Source organism: Tamandua tetradactyla, chromosome 6 (assembly GCF_023851605.1).
Source record: "Tamandua tetradactyla isolate mTamTet1 chromosome 6, mTamTet1.pri, whole genome shotgun sequence".
NCBI lineage: Eukaryota > Metazoa > Chordata > Mammalia > Pilosa > Myrmecophagidae > Tamandua > Tamandua tetradactyla.
In genome coordinates this window covers 84,797,909-84,818,284 of record NC_135332.1, presented here as the reverse complement: position 1 = coordinate 84,818,284, position 20,376 = coordinate 84,797,909, and the positions used below count along the sequence as shown (strand labels likewise).

The window sequence follows — 20,376 nt, the reverse complement described above, 5'->3', positions numbered from 1 at the left end:
CACGGTTCCCATGTGCCCAGTGGGGCCAGGAGACCCCTGGCGCTGGTAAGCGCTGCCCTGCTCTGGCAGAGGATGAGAAGGCCAGGGCCATGGGCCTCGGAGCTGGAGTGGGCGGGTGCTGACCCAAGCCCGTCCTGCAGCCACCGGGCGTGCCAATTCCCGGAGCCAGTCCCTGCGGTCCACGGACGCCCGGCGGCGTGAGGAGCTGGGGGATGAGCTGCAGCAGTTTGGGTTCCCGTCCCCGCAGACAGGTGAGCCGGCAGGGACAGATGAAACACTGTGAATGGGGAGGGCTGAACGTGAGGGAAATAGGTCTTGGGGCAAGCACTATGCATCAGTCATTGCTGCTAATCGCAAGGAACAAATTTAACTACTAGCTTTAACGAGATCGTTCCCTGGGGGCCAGGCTGTGGTCTCTGCACTGACTGGCTTTAGGAGAACAGGGGGTGAAGGAGACAGCCCCTGCCCTCGGGGGTCCCAGCCTTTGGAGACCAGGTGGTTGGAGCCCCTTGGGGTTTAAGGACTTAGTGGTCCGAGCCCTCCGCCCCCTGGAGAGGCCTCCTGAGGCTCTGATGGGGCCCCCCCGGGGCAGAGGTGGCGGCAGGTCTGTGACGCAGGTCTGGGCTTGGCAGGTGACCCCGCGGCCGAGGAGTGGTCCCCGTGGAGCGTGTGTTCCAGCACATGCGGCGAGGGCTGGCAGACTCGCACGCGCTTCTGCGTCTCCTCCTCCTACAGCACCCAGTGCAGCGGCCCCCTGCGGGAGCAGCGACTGTGCAACAACTCAGCCGTGTGTCCAGGTGGGCTGGGGGTGGGCCTGGGGGCATGGGCAGGGCCGGGTTGGCCGCAGACATCAGCCAGAGCCTTCTCCGTCCCTCCACAGTGCACGGCGCCTGGGACGAGTGGTCTCCCTGGAGCCTTTGCTCCAGCACCTGTGGGCGTGGCTTCCGGGACCGCACGCGCACCTGCAGGCCCCCCCAGTTTGGGGGCAACCCCTGTGAGGGCCCTGAGAAGCAAACCAAGTTTTGCAACATCGCCCTGTGCCCTGGTAGGTGAGAGGGAGGGCACTGGGATGGAAGGAAGAGGGGAAGGTCTTAGTGGCCCTGTGCCTGACTAGCCCTGGGACCTGGGCTCTGCCTGCCCCAGACCCACCAGCTAGTGCACTCAGAGGGTGGACTCTCAGACTATGGGATTGGAGGAAGAGGGGAAGGTCTTAGTGGCCCTCTGCCTGACTAGCCCTGGGACCTGGGCTCTGCCTGCCCCAGACCCACTAGCTAATGTACTCAGAGGGTGGACTCTCAGACTAGCCTGGAGGTATCGGCTCCTGTGACCCAGGCTGGGCGGAAAGCATGAGCCCCTGGGGTGTCCACGCCAGTTCACTTCCTGCCCCCTTCCTCCCCTGGGCCGGGCAGTGGACGGAAACTGGAATGAGTGGTCGAGCTGGAGTGCCTGCTCAGCCAGCTGCTCGCAGGGCCGGCAGCAGCGCACACGCGAGTGCAATGGACCTTCGTACGGGGGTGCTGAGTGCCAGGGCCACTGGGTGGAGACGCGGGACTGCTTCCTGCAGCAGTGCCCAGGTACTGCGGGGCTCTGGGCCTGGGACTGTCGGGGCTGTCGCGGGCCCGGCCTGTGGCCGTGGAGGAGTAGGGGACAATGGGAGGTGGGAGGTGGCAGCAGGTCTTGCTGTCCCTCTGTCTCAGATTGGCCGTGGCTCGGCCTCCACGTCCTATCCCTCCAGGGGCTCTCCTGCCCCTGGCCGCGGGTGCTGTTTGCCTGTGTCCCCACACTCTGCAAGTCTGGGCCTCCTTGTCCCTGTCACCCATGCTTCCTTCCATGTCTGGTTCCCCTCCCCGCCCCCTGCAGTGGATGGGAGGTGGCAGGCCTGGGCGCCCTGGGGCAGCTGCAGCGCCACGTGTGGGGGTGGCGCCCAGCGACGGGAACGCCTCTGCTCGGGGCCCTTCTTCGGGGGTGCGGCCTGCCAGGGCCCGCAGGATGAGTTCCGGCAGTGCAGCGCCCAGCGGTGTCCTGGTGAGCACCCCTCGGCCGGGCTGGGCTCGGGGGCCGGGGCTCAGGGGTGGGTCTTGCCTCAGCTGATGCTGGCCGGGAGCACAGGGTGGGCTCCGGCCTCAGTCTGCTGGGGAATAGCTCCCTTCCAAGACAGATTTCCTGGAGGGTCTCAAAGCTTGACCTTGGCCTTCTGAGCGCACTGCCAGCTCTGCCCCATTCCTCACTTCCCCTTCCCGGATCCCCCGGCAGAGCCCCATGAGATCTGTGACGAGGACAACTTTGGCGCTGTAGCCTGGAAGGAGACGCCGGCGGGAGAGGTGGCTGCCATCCGCTGTCCCCGCAATGCCACGGGTGAGGGCGCCGTGTGCATGAGGAGGGGATGGGCTCCTGTCTGGGACTCCCAGAGGTGCACGGGGGCCTCGCATTGGGTGGGCGCTGCAGGGGCGCCCCTCCCGACCCCTGCCCTCTTCAAGTGGCGGTTGACTCAGGTGCACAGCCCAGCTGTGGAGGGCACTGACCTGGAGCCCGGGGCAGCCCCGCGTCCCGGGCACTCACCAGCAGCCCACAGGCACCAAGTCTCTCCTGGGGCTTCAGCAACCCCTTGAAGTAGCCGCTGTCATGAGCCCATCTTCCTGGGGGAGCTGAGGCATCGAGGGCGCTTGTCCTGGGTTTGCAGCCGAGGGTGGGGATGTCTGCCCTGAGCCCCTGCGGTCTTCCCCGAGCAGCCCCCTGGCAGGGGCCGTGGGGGGTTTACGTACCCGCAAGGCAGCAGCAGGGAGGGTAGGGCCTGGGCTCTGCAGCCAGGGGCCCAGGCTCACCTCCTGGGCCTGCCCTGGTGTGCTGTTGTGTCGTTCAGGAAGCGCCTTGGCCTCACTGAGCTTTAGCTTTCTCACCTGTAAAGTGAGGACAAGAAGGATTCCATCCCTGGGAAGCTGCTGTGAGGTGCCGTGGGGTGGTCCAGGGCACTGGACATTTCCAGCCACACTCTCTGCAGCCCCCCTTTCATGTTTGCAAAGCCACGCATGTTCTTGGTAGCGAGTCGCTAAGCCAGAGAAACAAAACGGAGAAAAGCAAAACCCTCTGGCGTCCTGCCCCTCAGATCATTGGTAGCCCCAGGGTTGACGCGACTTCTCCGGCCTGCATCTGCATGGGTGATGACATCTGGGAGGGATTCGAATCCACGCTCGACGTGCCGTTTCACCACCACCCTCCCCACCCTTGCACTGGACACATGTCCTAGCATCCCTCGGGTTTGGCGTCCCGGAAGCGAGGCCCTGAAATCTACGCCAAGCAGCGGGCAGGGTCCCTTCCTGTTGGGTGCTGGAGTGGGCTCATCTCTCTCTGGCTCCCCGCACGACTGTGGGGACCATCCCTCCTTGTCTTTTCCTGCTGCCTGTTTCCTGGGAGTAAGTTCCAGGGCCAGGCGTGGGCATTAGAGGCGTGGATCCTGGACACCAACTGCCTGTGGGTCAGAGGTCGGCAGGGCCCGCCGCCCTGTGGGTGGAACTGAGCAGGGGCCTGGGGGCTGGCTGCCTCAGGGCTCAGGTCTGGAGGGGCCTCGGGGAGTGGCCCTAGGCTGAAGTAGGATGTCCAGGGTTTGGCTCCTGCCGTGTCCCCAGTGCCTGGCACAGTGCCTTCCCTGCAGTAGTCGCTCAGGCCTGGGTGGAGAGAAAAGAAACAAGGGCAGCCTGGCCTCAGGGGCGGCTCTGTGCCTGGGGCGGGGCCATGGGCGGGGCCTTGCTTCTCAGGGCCCACCCAGAGGGGCAGGGGTTCCCGTCCGCAGGCCCCCACCTGAGAGGTGAGGGGGCACTGCTGACCGCCGTTTCTCCAGGCCTCATCCTGCGGCGCTGCGAGCTGGATGAGGAGGGCGTCGCCTTCTGGGAGCCCCCCACTTACATCCGCTGTGTCTCCATCGACTACAGAAACATCCAGATGATGGTGAGGGCGGCCCCGGGGGCTCCCGGCCCTGCTTCAGCCTCAGGGGGTGGTCCCCAGGCCCTGCCTCAGCATCCCAGGGTCCTTTGCTGCCCTCTGGTCCAACCTTTGGGGTTACGGGATGCAGAGGGTCCCCTCGGTGGGATGAGGGTGGGTCCCTGCCACCCAGGAGTCCTGGACACCTCCTGGACACCTCCTGCAGAGTTGATGCGTCCAGCCTCCCTCTCCTGCCTCCCCAGACCCGAGAGCACCTGGCCAAGGCGCAGCGAGGGCTGCCGGGGGAGGGGGTCTCGGAGGTCATCCAGACACTGGTGGAGATCTCCCAGGACGGGGCCAGCTACAGCGGGGACCTGCTGTCCACCATCGATGTCCTCAGGAACATGACGGAGATCTTCCGGAGGGCATATTACAGCCCCACCCCCGGGGACGTGCAGGTGGGTTGTGGGGGGCTGGCCAGGGGTAGGAGGCGCTGAGGAACTGGCTGGGGCACAGTCCTGCAACCCGGCCTGAGATGGAGCCCTAGATGAGGCCCTGCCCTGCCCCTGACTCCGGGCACATGCTCACTCCTGGTGACCGTCAGAGCTCTTATTCGCTTCACTCACTGAGCCCTGACCCTGGTCAGATTTCCAGCCCTCACCTCTGACGTGTACTGAGTCCTGATTCCGGTTATACGCTAAGCCTAGGTTATGCACCCATGCTGTCACAGTGCCGTCATCTCCCAAGCCCCTCTTCTTCTCTTTCTAGAACTTTGTCCAAATCATCAGCAACCTGCTGGCAGAGGAGAACCGGGACAAGTGGGAGGAAGCGCAGCTGGTAAGGACCCGCTCTGCGGCCTTCCTTCATGGCCAGCTGGCATCACGGTGGGCCTGGGGTCAGGGGGGGCCGGCCACGCACTCAGGACGGTCCTGGCTTCAGATCTCAGCGTGTCCCTGCCCATTGTGGGACCTTGAGGGAGCCCCTTAGCTCTCTGAGCCCCAGTTTCCTCCTCCATTGCATCTTTTGTGGGTCTGTCGTGACGACTGCTGGAACCCCTGCTGGTGTCCAGTGCGTGGTGATGCTCTGGTCTGGAAAGTGTGGCCCGCCTCCCTTCCTCCCAGGCCAATCTTGCTCCTGCCCCCACCCCAGTCCCTGGGGCAAGTCACGGTGCGGAGCCGAGGGCACTGAGACTGCCTGTCACCTGTGAGGGGCTGACTGCATGCTTTCCCCGGTCCGAGCCCCCTGTCCCCACAAGGCTGGAGCACAGCAGCCCTCTGGGAAAGGAAACTCGGAGGTCATCAGTCCTAGTTCCCAAGTTAGGCGGGGGTCTTGCCCTGCTGGGAGATGACCCACCCAGCTAAGAGAAAGAGGGCGTGGGTAGGCAGGGCGGGGAGGAAAGATGAAGGTGTGACTGGGTTGGGAGAGCAGGGGCTTCTGTTGCCCCCTCCTTGAGCTCTGGCGAGCTGACGTTCTCAGTGGCCCCCTACCTCCCTCCTGTTCCCCCAGATGGGCCCCAATGCCAAGGAGCTGTTCCGGTTGGTGGAGGACTTTGTGGACGTCATTGGCTTCCGCATGAAGGACCTGCGCGATGCCTACCAGGTGACCGACAACCTGGGTAAGGCTGCCCCCTGCCTTACAGCCCCTGGACCCCATACCCGGCAGCCCCTATGCCCCCCACCCTGCACCTCTCACCCCCCACCCCCTCGCCCTGCCACCTGGGCCGGGCCTTTCCTGCCTTCATTTCCTCATCTGTAGCAAGGGGCAGTGACCAGACACCCTGGACCAGTTTCTTGGATTCAGTTTCGGCTTACATAGCCCTAACACCTCCTGAGGTTCTGGCCAGAACCTGGGAGGAGGTCAGGGTGGGGCATCTTACACCCAGCTGAGATGCTGGAAACCTCGGAGCCAGGGTCGCATCCAGGAGCCCCATTCCGCAGCTATCCTGCTTGCACTCCCCTGGGGACGGGCAGCTCACTCCCACCTGTCACTCTCTGCCTCTGGACGACCCTTGGAACTTTGAAGGCAGGGACGGAGCATCCCACCCTCTTCTCTGCCCTCCACTCCCTGAATGGCCCGCCCCCCTTCCCCAGCTCCACAGCGGTCTTGGTTCTCAACTCTAAAATGAGATAACAGTGCCCGTCTCAGTTCTTAACAGCGTCAGGGCAGGGATTGAGTACCAGCCCCTAGAGTCAAGGTCGATGACATCACAGGTGCCCCCCCCAGGCCCAGCTGATGGCCTTCTGCAGGGGCCCTTTCCACCTCCCGCACAGTGACCTTGTCCAGGCGTGCTCCATTGGTGCGGAGGAGGGGCTGTCACCTCTCCTGAAGAGACGCCCTGGCTTTAGGACCGTGGCGGGAGGGGCTGAGCTGCACTGGGCACACGTTTCAGGGCCTCACCTGGGGCCCACCTCGGCTGACGCCGACTCGGCTGACGCCGACTCGGCTGGCCCCGTGGGAGGCTTCTGGAGTCATGCTGCCCAGGATCCCAGGGCTGGTGGCCCTGCTGTGTGGGGGAGGTCAGGCAGCCGTGTGGAGGAGGGGCGCGCGATGGGGACAGCCCTCCCAGCCCCGGACATGGTGGCCGGTTTCCAGGGCAGGCAGCATAGTGCATGGCCCCCCGATACCCACTGACCTCCCCCATCCCCGCATCGGGGGAGCCTGCCCCAAGCCTACAGAGGTCCAGGGCCACCCCACCTCTCCTCCTGGCACCCCTGCTTTTGCTACGGCCCATGCATTGCCCTGCTGCCCTCTTCTCTCTTCCTCTGCATTGTGTCCCAGCGCCCCTCCCCTGGACCATCAGTCAAATCCGCACGGCCCAACCTCACATCGCAACCTGCCCTCCCCTCCCTGCTCCCCCAGGACCCCGTTGTCCCCAACCCCTCTCTGGTGGGCTGGTTCCCCTCACAGTCCTGGGACCTTCTGTCCCTTCCCAGCCTTCTCCCACCCCCCCTCCCGACTTCGAACCAGGTTCCCTAGACCAAGCCACCCCTCCTCCCACACCCACTCCTTAAGCCTGTCCACCTCTGTCCCTGACAGTCCTAGTTTGCCATCACTTCCCCAGACACACTCGGCCGCACGTCGTGGGGATTTCAGGCCTGCCCTCTCCCTGCCCCTCTGTCTTCTCCAAAGAGCTTGTCCATTGCCCCCACCCGGCCATGCTGGGGCCAACCGCACACCCCTTTCCAACTTCCTGCTCCACGCCTGGGGCCCCGACCAGACCCAGGCCTCGCCCACCCCCGCTCTGTCCTCCCCCAGGTCCTTCCGACAGCCCCCACCCCCCACCCTGCCATCCCTGCACTCTCCCCGTCACACCTGTGCCAGGCACCCCAGCCCTGCCTCCGCCCTGCCCCGTGGCCTGGCTTTGAACTCATGCCCACCACTACCCATGGGCCCTCTGCTGCTGCCCCTGCCCCTCGGCCCCTGCATGTCCCCTCACGGCGGCTTCTCTCCCGGGCCCCACTCCGGGGCCCCCTTCTCACACTCAGCTCCTGAGCTGGCCCCCATTTCCCTGGAAACCAGAAGCCATCGGCAGAGGCCACCTCAAGGAGACCCCACAGCCCCGTACTCACCAGCCCAGCCTGCTCCCCGCAGCCCACCTTCCCCTTCCCTCCTGCACCCACAGCCTCGCCTGCACCCCCAGTGCATTTCCCCCTCCATCACTGCACCCACCCTTCCCCCTAGCTCAGCTGCTCCAGCTGCTGGGCCTCCCCCTCTGGCCCTGGGGTGAGGGGTGTCTGGCTCGCGCCTGCCCCAGGGCTTTGTCCTGCTCTCCCCTCTCCCCATTCTGGAATGTTCCTCTCCTAGGAATCTTGCAACCTCACTTCCCGGAGTTCTTTGGCCAAACGTTGTGTCCTCCCTGAGGACTCCCCCACCCCACATTGGAGAGCCTGCTCCGCAGCCCCTGGTTCGCAGGGCCACTGCCCTCCAGCCTCCAGCTCCTCCCTGCTGCTCCCTTGCTGCCTGCAGCGGGGCGGGTGCTCTGTCCCCTTCTTCACAGCCTCTTGCATGTGAAGAGGCCTGTGAACACGCCTGGCACACGGGTGGTGCCCAGTACACGTGCTAAATGAGTGGCACACTCAAGGTGGCACGCAATCACGGAGGCCTGGCCCGTGCTGCTGGGAGGCCTGACCTTGTCCCGTGGGCTCTCGGAGGGAAGCTGCCCAGGTCCCCAGAAGACCACATGGCCCAGACGGGGTTAGGGGTAGGAACCTGGCATTGGGGAGGGGCAGGGACCGCGAGGGACTGCCGATCCAGCGGAGGAGGCCACTGTGCCCCGAGCCCTCCCTTCCACATGCATCTGGTGTCGCCAGCCTGTGCGGGGCTCTGACCCAGGTCGTGGGGTCCTCAGAGAAGGAAGCCTTGTCTTTACTCTGGGGTGGGAGCCCCAGGCCTGTGGCCCAGGAGTGGAGGAAGGGCAGTGCTCATAGTGCTGAGTAGGGGGAGTGTGGGCCAGGTGCTGAGGGTGGAGGAGCAGAGATGGGCAGCCGGCCGGTGCAAGGGGGAGCCGGGGAAAGCAGGAGTGGGCACATCTCGGGCCAGGCCTGATGTTCCTGGCGTCTGGCACAGGGCAATCCCAAACCTTCTTTCCTCCCTCCAGTTCAGCCCTCACCCACTGCCCCTCCATCAGCTCGTCCCCTCCACCCCTACCAGGGACATCTCAGACAACCAAAATCTCAGAGCTGGAGAGGGAAGGGGGGAGGGAAGGGTGCTGAGGCAGGCATTCCACCCCAAGGGTCCCTCAGTGACCACTCTGGGCCTGGCTCCCACCTCTTGTGACCATCACGACCTGCGGGGGTTAGAAGGGGCTGGGGCAGGCCCTCACCTGCTGTGACCTCACTGTCCCCCTGTAATGCCGCCATGCTTTGGGGACACCCCCAACCCAGGGAGTTGGGGGCACGTGTAGGAACCTGTGCAGGAATGAGATTCAGGACTCAGCAGCCTGGGTGGGCCCAGGGCCCAAGGCTGGGGCTGCAGGCTGAGTCTGGGAAGTCACTTGAGGCCTTGAGCAGTAGAGAGGAGGAAAGCATCAGGTAGCAGCCACACCCCCGAGCCCTGAGCACCCCTGAGCCCTGAGTACCCTGGGCCCTGAGCACCCCTAAGCCCTGAGCACTACTGAGTCCTGAGCACCCCTGAGCCCTGAGTACCCCTGGGCCCTGAGCACTACTGAGTCCTGAGCACCCCTGAGCCCTGAGCACTACTGAGCCCTGAGCATCCCAGCCCTGAGCACTACTGAGCCCTGAGCACTCCAGCCCTGAGCACTACTGAGTCCTGAGCACCCCTGAGCCCTGAGCACCCCAGGCCCTGAACTCCCCTGGGCAGTTGTCCTCAGCTCCCTGTGGGCTCCTTTATCACGTGTCTGCCTATCTCTCTGTGTCTGTCTTGCTCCCCCTGGCTTGCGCCGCAGTCCTCAGCATCCATAAGCTCCCGGCCAGCAGAGCCTCAGACATCAGCTTCCCCATGAAGGGCTGGCGGGCCACAGGCGACTGGGCCAAGGTACCCGAGGACAGGGTCACCGTCTCCAAGAGTGTCTTCTCCACGGGGCTGGCAGGTGAGGGGCCCCGCTGGGAGATAGGCTGCAGAGTCTCAGGGCTCACCATCCTGGAAAGTTCCTTCTGGAGTCTAGCGTACTGCTTCAAGAAGTAGGGCAGTCTCACAGTTTCTCTCGGTGTATCCGAGGCATTGCTGCCTCCTCCAGGAAGCCCTTCCTGCCTTCTCTAAAGAGCAGGGCCTTAGAGGGGAAGAGCCAGCTGCATCAACCATGCATCCCTATCTTAGTAGGCTCCCAGGCATCCTTTGTGGAATGAATGATTGAACCACCTCCTACCCGAGATAGGGAAACTGAGACCCAAGGAGGGAAAGGGCCTCACCCAGAGTCTCACAGCAAGTAACCCAGGTTGCCAAGAAGAGGAGCCTTGTCCTGACTTTTCCTGCCCATGGCCCTTTGATGGGGGCAGTCCAGGAAAAGGGGCTTCCTCTGCCTCATTGGGACCCTAGGCAGTCACACTGGCTCTGACTGCATTGTGTTGCAGGTGGGGTGGGTGTTGGCGATCTTGGCCACCTGCTGAGGCCAGCTGCAGTCATGGCCATGGAACGGAGGCTGGGAGTGCCTGGCACACAGGAGGCCCCGCCCCCTCGGTCCCCTGACCCACCCCTCTAGCTCCTCACTTTGCAGGTGGGGCAGTGGAAGCCAGTGAGGGCTGTCCCTGCCCCAGGCCACAGCGAGCCAGGGCAGGGTTCAGGCTCAGCCTGGCTTGCCACCTCCTGGTGATGACATGCTATTTTCCAGAGACGGATGAATCATCTGTGTTTGTGGTTGGCACTGTGCTCTACCGGAACCTGGGCAGCTTTCTGGCCCTCCAGAGGTGGGTTCCACAGGCCATTGGAGGCGGTGCCCTGGGGCCAGAGGGGACCCCCCCTGAGGAGGGGGCGGGGTGCCGAGTGTGGGGCAGGAGTTCAGGAAAGGGACCAGAGCAGGACAGGGCCCGAGGGTGCAGTCAGGAGCCAGGGGTGGCTCTCCCCGACACCACCTCTGCCCCCTTCTCTCTGCCAGGAATACAACTGTTCTGAACTCCAAGGTCATCTCCGTGACCGTGAAGCCCCCCCCGCGCTCCCTGCTCACGCCCTTGGAGATCGAGTTTGCCCACATGTACAACGTGAGCGCCCCTGTGTGTGCACGGACAGCGGGTGTGTCTGCATGGGTGTGTGTGCATGGGCCTGCACGTGGCACATGTGCGCGTGTGTGTGCGGTTGCACCCTGTGGGACCCCGTGCAGAGCTCATGCTTCTCGGGGAGCAACCCTTCTGTACCTCCGCCTGCGGGAGAGCTGCTCTTCCATCCCAGTTAGAGCTGGGGACACTGAGGCTCGGAGAGCCATGCCATGCCCGGGATCATTCCGTAGGTCCGTGTGGGAGGCAGAATTCAGCCTGAGTTTGTTACTGCCCCGAGCTCTAACCCCTCCCCTTCCCGGCCTCTGCTGGGCTAGTGGGGCCCGTCTCGGCCAGGAGTGGGGTCTGCCCTGGCCTCTCTCTGCCTGCAGCATGCCAGGGTGTGGCCCTGCCAGCCCCTCGCACTGGGTTCTTAGCCTTTGGAGATCCCCTTCTCCTCAGGGGGCCGGGAAGCAGGAGGACCAACCCCTGCCAGAGCTCACAGTCACCCAAGCAACCCAAGCCAGGGGTCCAGGGTTTTAGTGTGAGCATTGGCCCTAAATCCTCCCTGGGGTGGGAGCCTGGGTTCTGGGCTGTGACCCCAGGCAGGTCCCAGCAACCCACCTCCCTTGGGGATAGGGTTTGCACGTGTGCCCGAGAGGATCTGCGGCAGCTGCATCTGCTTGAGGCTCGAGTGCAATGTCCTTGCTCACCCAGCCCTGGGGCCCCCACCCTCCCCTGCTCCTTGGGCCTTGGGGGTGGGGCAAGTCACTCAGGCATACCCTCAGGCCTGGACCGTGGGAAGTTGCAGGAGGAGCCCTGCCCTGCCCTTCGGGCTGTGTGACCTTGGGCAAGTTACTCAGCCTCTATGTGCACAGCTCCTTCCTTTACCAGGTGGGAGCACCCATAGTCTCCACCTTATTGCACTGGGTGAGGAGAGAGTTCCCATGAAGGCTGGGGGCCTGCAGCCCCTCGGGGTGCCTGTGTGTCTAGGATGCTTTCCCCCCACTGTCCCCCAGGCGATGCCCTTCAGGGTGTAACTCAAGTAACTCCAGGCCCCTGGAGCAGTGCGTGTGTGTCCTGCAGGGGCCCCCAGGGTACCCACCTGACCCCTGCCCACTGCCCCACTTGGCATGAAGCTGGGCTACTGCCATACAAGGGGGAAACTGAGGCTCAAAGAGCAGACAGACTTGCCCACGGCCCCACAGCAATGCGGGGGTTGGGGGGCCCAAGTGGCCCCTGTCCTGGTCCTCCCCAACTGTGGACCTCATTCCTGGTAAAACGTGGCGGCTTGTGGTGGGGACCCTCTGGTGTCCCAGGGGGCCTGTGGAGGCAGAGCATCCAGGACACCAGGGGGACTCCAGGCACCACGTGATCCCCGGGTGGACCCTCAGCGGGCTCAGTGGGGCTGGTGAGTGTCCCTGACTCCATGCCCCCCCAATCTCTGCAGGGCACCACCAACCAGACGTGCATCCTGTGGGACGAAGCAGATGTGTAAGTCAACATGGGTTTTGTGGCCTGCAGGGCTCCAGGGTGGGGTTTGGGGAGCTGACCCAATGAGGGGCATGCAGGTTTCAGTTTCGGGGTGCCATCCCCTTCCATCTGTGTTATTGCTCGGCCTTTCCCAGCCCCTCCCTGCCCAGGTCCAGCCCCACCTGCCACTTCCCTCCCAGGGAAGTTCACAGTTCAGGAAGGGACGTTGAGGCTGGACCCCGCAGCCGGAGGCAGGGTGGGGAGTTACACACACGCCCCAAGCAGCAGAATTCTTTGGTTTGCACGCGGCCTCCTGGCGCTGGAATGCGGGGGGAATGAGACACGGACTTCTGGGTGGGCAGTAGATCTAGACCGCGGGCGCAGACACAAGCGTCTTCCGCTCCCCTTCAGGCGCGCTCAGCTCTTTTCCAGGCTCCTGCGGGAACCAGCAGGGTGCACGGGGAGGTCGGGGCCGAGGTGGGGGCTTGCAGGGCCCTCTGCGACCATCTGGAGGGGCTTTGTGCCAAGGCTTCGAGATGCCAGTGGACCCTGAGCTGCAAAGAGGGTCAGGATTTCAGGAGAGGAGGCAGGAGAGCATGGCCGCTGGGTCCTACCGGCTGGTTCCTTGGGGCGGCTGGCCTTCACCCCAAAGGCCCTGGGCCCGTGGGGTTTGGTGTGCGGAGGGAAGGAGGGGTCAGGCACTGGTGTCACTGGCACCACCCATCTGGGTGCACCCCTCCAGCCTGCTTAATCAAGTCCCCAGGCCCCCTCACCCCTGCCCCAGGCCACCGGACTGTGAGTTTGCCCATGCCATCTCCTTGGCTGTGACCTGGGGCAGACCTGGCCTCCTGGCGCCACAGCTCCCTGCCCTGGGCCACGGAGTCTGTCTGCCTGCTGGGAGGAGCTGTGGCCTCACCTGCCCTTCCTCTCTCTGGGCCCAGCCTGGCCCCTGGTTTTGCTCCGATGCCTCCTGCTTGTCCTCCGGATCGTGGAGGCTCAGGGTAACTGAGACCCTGTGAAAGAGCCCACGGCTGTCCCGGGCACCATGTTACCTACATGACCCTCCCCAGTGGGTCTTGACATCGCCCTGGCAGCTCTTTATGCGGCATGCACATTACAGCGCAGGTGCCAGGGGGCCAACTGGATGTGCCCAGCTAGTGGGTGACAGAGGCTGTCTGAGCCCAGAGCTGGGCAGCCTGGGGCTCACGGGGCAGGGTCTGAGGGGGTAGCTGCATCCCACACTCCCCCTCACTGCACAAGACGCTTCTTCCACCATCAGCTGGGGGCCATGCCCATTAGGTGTTTTCCAGTGACCTGTCATGGTACCAGGGGCTGGGTCTCGGGTCAGCTTCCATCAGTGTGAGGGGAATCGGGTCTGTGTTAGTGTGAGGCAAGGCTTGAATGCGATCAAGGGGGAAAGGTCTGGTGGGCCCAGAGCTCCCCGCAGGGATTGGGTGGCTGGTGCAGGAATGGGGGTGGGTAGATAAGTGACATTAGCTGGGAAACAGGGACAATTGTGTCCATGAGTTCATCTGTAACTGAGCCCTGACCCTGGTCACACACTGAGCCTTGATCTTGGTCACACACGGAACCCTGACCCTGGTCACACACTGAGCCCCGATCCTGATCACACACTGAGCCCTGATCCTGGTCATATACTGAGCCCTGACCCTGGTCACACACTGAGCCCTGATCCTGTCACACACTGAGTCCTGATCTAGTCACATACTGAGCCCTGATCTAGTCACATACTGAGCCCTGATCTGGTCACATACTGAGCCCTGATCCTGTTCATACACTCAGGCCTAACTCAGTCCTGACCCTGGTCACACACTGAGCCCTGACCCTGTTCACACACTGAGCCCTGACCCTGGTCACACAGTGAGCCCTGACCCTGGCCACACACTGAGTCCTGACCCTGGCCACACACTGAGTCCTGACCCTGGCCACACAGTGAGCCCTGATCCTGGCCACACACTGAGCCCTGATCCTGGCCACACACTGAGCCCTGATCCTGGTCACACACTGAGCCCTGATCCTGGTCACACATGGAGCCCTGACCCTGGTCAGAGTCTGAGCCCTGATCCTGCTTCTCCCTGGGATGGCTTGTGCATGGTCACATTTCATGACTCACATGATGCATGCTTGCAGAGCTGCTTCCTCAGCCACATGTGACACTCGACTACATAACACACTCACTTATGGAAATCAGTGAGTCAGAGGCTTCCACCCACCAGCACAGACCCTGCAGACTGCCCCCTCCCCCGCAACACACTCAGATGTATGGACTCAACAGCCACAATCGAGGTTTCTGCCCATGCCCTGTGAACACTGGACCCTGCTGCCCCCTTACCCTGCCATCAATTATGGGCCCAAATCCCTCGCTCTCTGCGCCCTGCCTGACAGGATGGCTCGAAGGCCCTTCCTCCCCCATACTGCTAACCCGGCCTGTGAGGGACAGCGAGGCCTTGCGGAGTGGGCTGGCAGGGAGGGAAGTGGAACGAAGATGGGTGGAGAGGCTTAGAGTTCCCTTACGCTTGAAGCAGCAAGGACCACTGACACTTCTGCACATTCCTGTCTACCTCCTCAACCAGCTGTGTCTCAATCAACCAGGACTGGGGTGCACAGTGGTGGCTGTGACAGTCATGCCCATACCCCCAAAACCGGGTGTTGCCCAGTTGGGGGTCAGTAATGGTTTATGAGTAAGGGAATGAACGAATGAATGGATGCATGGCAAGTGAGAGGATGGACTCATGGCAGGTGGAGTTGGATGAGTGGACAGGTGGATAACCCATGGTGACTGGTTGGATGGATGGGTTCACGGAAGGTGGAGGGTGCCGTGAGTGCAGGTGTGCTGCTGGGCGATAGAGAAATGGTGGTGGACTTGGATGGATGGCTACATGGGTGAATGATCAGCCAATGGATGACGAATGAATAGGTGGTAGGTGGATTGTGGAAGGAAGGATGAGAAATGGATAGAGGTGGGTGGCTGGGGGGGAAGATGGGTAGACAAATGTTGGATGGATGGAGAAGCAGATGGTTCTGAGAGTGAAGACTAGAACCGCATCTAGAAGTCAAGCTCAGGGGTCCTGAAAGGACAGCTCCCTGGGTCTCTGCTCCTGGCAGACTGCCAGTACTTTGAAGTCTTTTAAAACTCCTTTTAAAGCACAAAATAACTGAGAATATGAAAGTCAGAGCTGGCAAAACTCACAAGTCATCTGCTCTGCCCTCATTTGAAAGTGAGGGTTCACTGATGTCCGGAGTGGGGGAGGCAGTCCAGCCCAGGGCACGGGCATGGTGTCCTGCAGGCCGCATGTGCTGCAGCCCCCACATTTCCTGGAGGGTGCTCTGTCAGATGCCAGCCCTGTGAGGGCTCCAGGAAGGGCAGGGTCCAGGCCTATCTTTTCACACGCTCCGTGGTCCACGTTTGCATCGTCTATAACCTTCTGATAAGTCCTGCAGCAGGCTCCTATTCAGCTGGGGCCAATGTTTCCCTTGCTGGTGGGCTCTCAGCACCCTGCCTCTGCCCACACGGCCCGTCCTGGACAGGCTGACGTGCCCTCCCACTCTCTCGGTCTCCACTCACGAAGCGGGCTGCTGCCAGGCACCGTTAGGCCCGCCTCATTTAATACAGACAGAGCCACCTCCGCGCCCCATCCTTCACCAGCCTGTTTTGCAGTGGAGAAAACTGAGGACCAGAGAGCCCACCTGAGAAACCCAGCATACCCTTCCAGGTCTGGGTGCTGACCCCCAGGGCCTGGCCATGCCCAGGGAACCCCCAGGTAGATACTGGGGACCCAGGCCCAGCCCCCCTTCCCAGGGTCCCTGACTAAATGAAGGTCCTGGTCCCTTTAAGAGCCTCACCCCCCCCACCCCACCCCCGTCGCTGGTTTCCCTGGAGAGGGCAATGAGGGGGGCAGGCGGAGTGGGGGAGCGGAAGGGAGACTTGGCAGGGTCCCCAGGTCGCTGTCAGCGGCCGGTTCCCAGCCCGGATTTCTCCCACGCCGGCCAGGCTTCCTGATGGGGCCGAGGGGGTGGGCGGTGCGGGGGTGGGGAGGAGACAGCCTCCCACACAGGGCCTCTTTGGTAGCCTGGGAAAGGCCTCGGGATCCACGCCCGGGAGGGAGGGGGCTAGGGGCTAGGAGGCTGCTTTGCTTCCCTCGACCTGTGAGCGGGGGGGGGGGGGGGGGGGCACCCTACCCCAGCTTCTGCCTGCGACCAAAGCCTGGACTCAGAGCCCATCCCTCTGGGGCAGCCAGGCTGGGCAAGGGCCACCGTGCATTGCAGCCTCAGGCCTGTCCTGCTCACCTGCAGGGTTTGGGAGCTGGAGGGAAGGAGGGGGTCAGGAGGTCACGTGCACTTGCCCAGGGTCGCCAGGCACTGTGCTCCTGTCCCTGGGGCTCTCTGACTCCATCCGGCCTGGACCCCAGTGGCTGCCTCTGCCTTTGGGCCTCTCAAGCGGGCCTTTCTGCCACTTCCCCATGCCTCCCCCACAGAAGCCCCCTCCCCGCAGGCACTGGCTCTTGGTCACCTGTCTCCCGTGCCAGGAGCTATTTGTGGAGAGAATGAACAAAAGCCACTTGAATGCAGCCCATCTTAGGGGCCTGGGGATCCGTTCCTCCATTCCCTCATCTTCTCATTCATCCTGCAATGGCTCCGCCCACAGCCTTGAGCACTCCGTTCCTACACACCAGCCTGGGCTACCCCAGGGCCCCCACCCTGTCACCTGCTCGCACTCTGCTAGGCGCTTGTGCCACTCCACTGGTCATCCACCAGGGAGGTCTCACCCTGAGAATCAGTCCGTTCTGCCTCCCTGATATAGGGGGAGAGCCCGATATGGGAGGAGGAAATACGGAGAGGCACAGCCCCCTGGACCTGCCCTCTAGATCAGAAACCTACAGTTTCATCACCTAGACAGTGGGACAAGATGGGCCCCTATCCACAGGCATGCGATGCCTGCCCCACTCCCAGTCTAGAGGGGCCATATCCCATCTCCCAGATGCCAGGGCTGCCAAGGCTGGCTGGCTGCCCCAGCAGCTCCCCTGCACCCCTTTCTTTTTCTGGGCTGTGGCAGCCCTAGTGGGGAGCTTTCTGGGAAGGGAGCTCTGCAGGGAACAGGAGGCATGCCACGGGGCATCAGACCCGCCTGCAGTCCTGGTCTGGGTGCATGGGTGATGCATGGAGGCATTGTGCCCACGGCCTCTGAGCTGTAGCATGCTGGACTGCACAGAGCTGCTCCTCCACTCTGGGCTTTCCCTCCTTGTAGGAGCCACAGTGTTTGGGGGTCCCGGCATCAAGTAGCGTCTGCGTCTGTGGGTGGGTGGTTGGTGTGTCGCGACGGCAGTGTCCTTGGGGACATGTGGATGAGGGTCGTGGGTGGTCAGGTGAGTCCTTGTCTCACCAAATGAGCAGGACGAGGGTGCAGGTTGGTGCTGGGTGGGCCTGAGGCTGGCTCAGGTGGGTATGGGGGTGCAGGGGGGGTAGGATGGCTCAGGTGGGGCAGGTGGTCCCGGTGGCTGAGTGGGCAGCCAGGCAGCAGCTTTGCAGGAGCAGGTGTTGGCACCACTGGAGCCAAGGGCTGGGACAGAGCCAGCCTGAGGCTTCTCCACCCTCCTCAGCATCACCTCCCACCCCACTGCTGCCACTGCTCCCCACCAGCCCCTCCCCATCAGCACCCCCAACTATGAGCTTCCATCCCTGGCACCACCTGCCTATCCCGTGGGAAGGGCTGAAGTCCAGGCTCTGCCACCTGGTGGCCTGGATGCAAGCTCTGGTTTGGCACCGCCTTGCGGAGGCCACCCTCTCCCTGTCTCAGTACCCTTTCCCACAGGCTGGCCAAGGGCGGGGAAGGTGAGCGTGCAGTTGCAGACAGAGTTTGCTTACTCAGTTGTTTGCTCATTCATCTGTTCATTTGTTTGTCTATATGTTCTTTCATGCATTGATTCATTGGCTCATTCATTTATTCACTCGATTCATTTGTCAAATCACTTATTTGCTAGTTCATTTGTTCGTTTATTCATTTGCCAGCATTAGTTCATTCATTGGTTCACTTGTTCACTCATTCATTTGTTCATTTTTTGTCCGTGTTCATTCGTTAATTCATTTTTCAGTCACTTATTCACTTGATTCATTTGTGATTCATTCATTCATTCGTTCACTCATTTACTCTTGTACTCATTCATTCCCTCCTCCACCTGTCCACCTGCGGCATGTCCAAAGCCCTGTATATTGGCCCAGCCCTGTGCCCCTTCCTTCCCTGGCATCCTCCTGTGAGGAGGGTCAGCGGTGGGCACAGGACTTAAGTCACGTCTGAACCTCCAGGATGGCCCCAGCTTGCCTGTCCAGACCCCCAACCTCCAGCTCCTATGAGGCTCAGGCTCTGCTCCATTCCCTTGGGAGCCACCTCCCATCCTCAGGCAACCAGACCTCTGCCCACCAAAGTTTCTGTCTCTGCACAGAGCAGTGGCTGTGACCGTTCAATGAGATGATGTGCGTTAAGCAGCTGGAGCCCAGGAAATGCTCAGCCAGTGCGGGGCCATCATTCCCAGCCTGGACCATGAAGGCTGCTTGGAGTGAAGGCACCCTCCATGGCCTGCCCTGTGCTTGGGAACAGCAGTGATCCACTCGGGCAAAGCACCCACCCAGGGGGAAGCTCAGGATGGGGTTCATGGAAGAGAGGTGGCTTGAGGTGGTTGTGATGGCTGAGCTGGAGTTCACCTGGCAAGGGAGAGTAGAGGCACCCCAGGCTCAAAGCACAGCATGTGTAAAGGCCCGGAGGCAGAGAGGGCTTGGGTGTTGAGGAGTAAGTGGTCCAGAGAGAGGTGGGAGTCAGGAAGCAGAGAAAAGAGGCTGCAGGGAGGTGGGGCCTGGTGCCCAGGCTTGGGGCCTTGGGTCAGTTCCTTGTCCACTCACGAATCACCACTTCCTTTCTAGGAGCAGAGAGGGTGAGCTCTCTTGCTTTGAAGGTGACCCAACAGAGGTGGAATTGGGGTGAGGGTATGGAAGAAGCCTGCAGATGATGCTTCCTGGGCACCTGCCCTGCACCAAGTCTTGCCAAAGCTTGCTCCATTCCCAGCCCTGGCAGGCTGAGACCAGGCCCTAGACCTAAGAGCTCAGACGAGAAGCCTGAGTTTCCTAGTGGGGGCAATGCTTGGTATGGCCACAGAGCAGGCCGCTGAGTCTCCGCCCTGGTATGAGTAGCCTCAAAGTACATTCTGGGCTTCTTCACATCCACATGGCCTGTGTCACCTGTGGGGAGGGCAGGGGCTGGGGCAGCTAGGGGTGTCTGGACCACGAGCATGCGTGGGACACAATTTATGGCTGACCCTCTCCATTGCAACACTCGCCTTCCTGCTTCCCTCTGCCTGTGGCATGCAATTGCTTATTTGTGCAGCAGAAGTCTTCATCAAAACTGCTGCTCCCTAGGTGGCCCAGGGGTCTGTTCTAGTGATAGAGAATGGTGGCAGCTGGTTGCTCCTCAGCTCTGTAGGGGCCAAAATGGTCAGGAACACACTAAGGATGTGGAGGACAGGAATCAGGGTAGATGAAAAGAGGGACTTCCAAACTGGCAGGTAGAGAAAAGAACATCGGGTGTCCATTCTTCCTTGGCCTTAGTGCAGAGGTGCCTGGAAGCAGGAGAATGGTGGGACGGCCTTGAGTTCACGTGAGGTGAATGGGCCTTTGGGGCTCAGATGAACTGGGAAATGCTGGAGGGTGGGGAGGCAGGGGTGTAACGATGAGCCCTGCAGGACATATTTCTCTACCTGCACAGTTTGGACCCAGTGGTGTGCTGAGTCAATGCTTGTTGAATGTTGGGGTCAGTGATGACCAGGCTAGTATCCGTCCTGGTGGTCGTCACACTGATGGCTCTGCTGAGGTGACAGCAGTGAAGTGGTCAGATTGGAGAGATGATGGTAATCACGGTGACCGTGTGATAATAATAGTGGCGAGGGAGGTGGTGGTAGTAGCAGAGGTGACGGTGGTGATAACGTGAAGGCCGGGGCATGATAGGAATAGTGATGATGATGGTGATGATGATTATGATGGTGATGATGGTGATGATGATGGTGATGATGGTGGAGGTGGTGGTGATGATGATGGTGGAGGTGGTGGTGATGATGATGGTCATGATGATGATGATGGTGGTGGTGATGATGATGATGGTGGTGATGATGATGATGGTGGAGGTGGTGGTGATGATTATGAAGACGATGGTCATGATGATGATGATGGAGGTGGTGGTGATGATGGTGGTGGTGATGATGATGATGGTGGTGGTGGTGATGATGATGATGATGATGATGGAGGTGGTGGTGATGATGATGATAGTCGTGATGGTGATGGT

At 61.9% G+C, this 20,376-nt stretch overlaps 1 protein-coding gene across 1 annotated transcript in view; it reads left to right on the top strand.

Annotated features, from left to right (window-relative positions):
• ADGRB1 (adhesion G protein-coupled receptor B1) overlaps positions 1-20,376 on the top strand; it is a 70,182-nt gene that overhangs the window by 11,548 nt on the left and 38,258 nt on the right. The window contains 14 exon segments of the mRNA XM_077166648.1: positions 141-251; positions 633-797; positions 881-1,045; positions 1,410-1,574; positions 1,861-2,025; positions 2,254-2,355; positions 3,836-3,942; positions 4,179-4,373; positions 4,684-4,752; positions 5,422-5,530; positions 9,320-9,463; positions 10,202-10,277; positions 10,466-10,568; positions 12,010-12,053. Of these exon segments, the coding sequence (XP_077022763.1) occupies positions 141-251; positions 633-797; positions 881-1,045; positions 1,410-1,574; positions 1,861-2,025; positions 2,254-2,355; positions 3,836-3,942; positions 4,179-4,373; positions 4,684-4,752; positions 5,422-5,530; positions 9,320-9,463; positions 10,202-10,277; positions 10,466-10,568; positions 12,010-12,053 (1,720 nt within the window).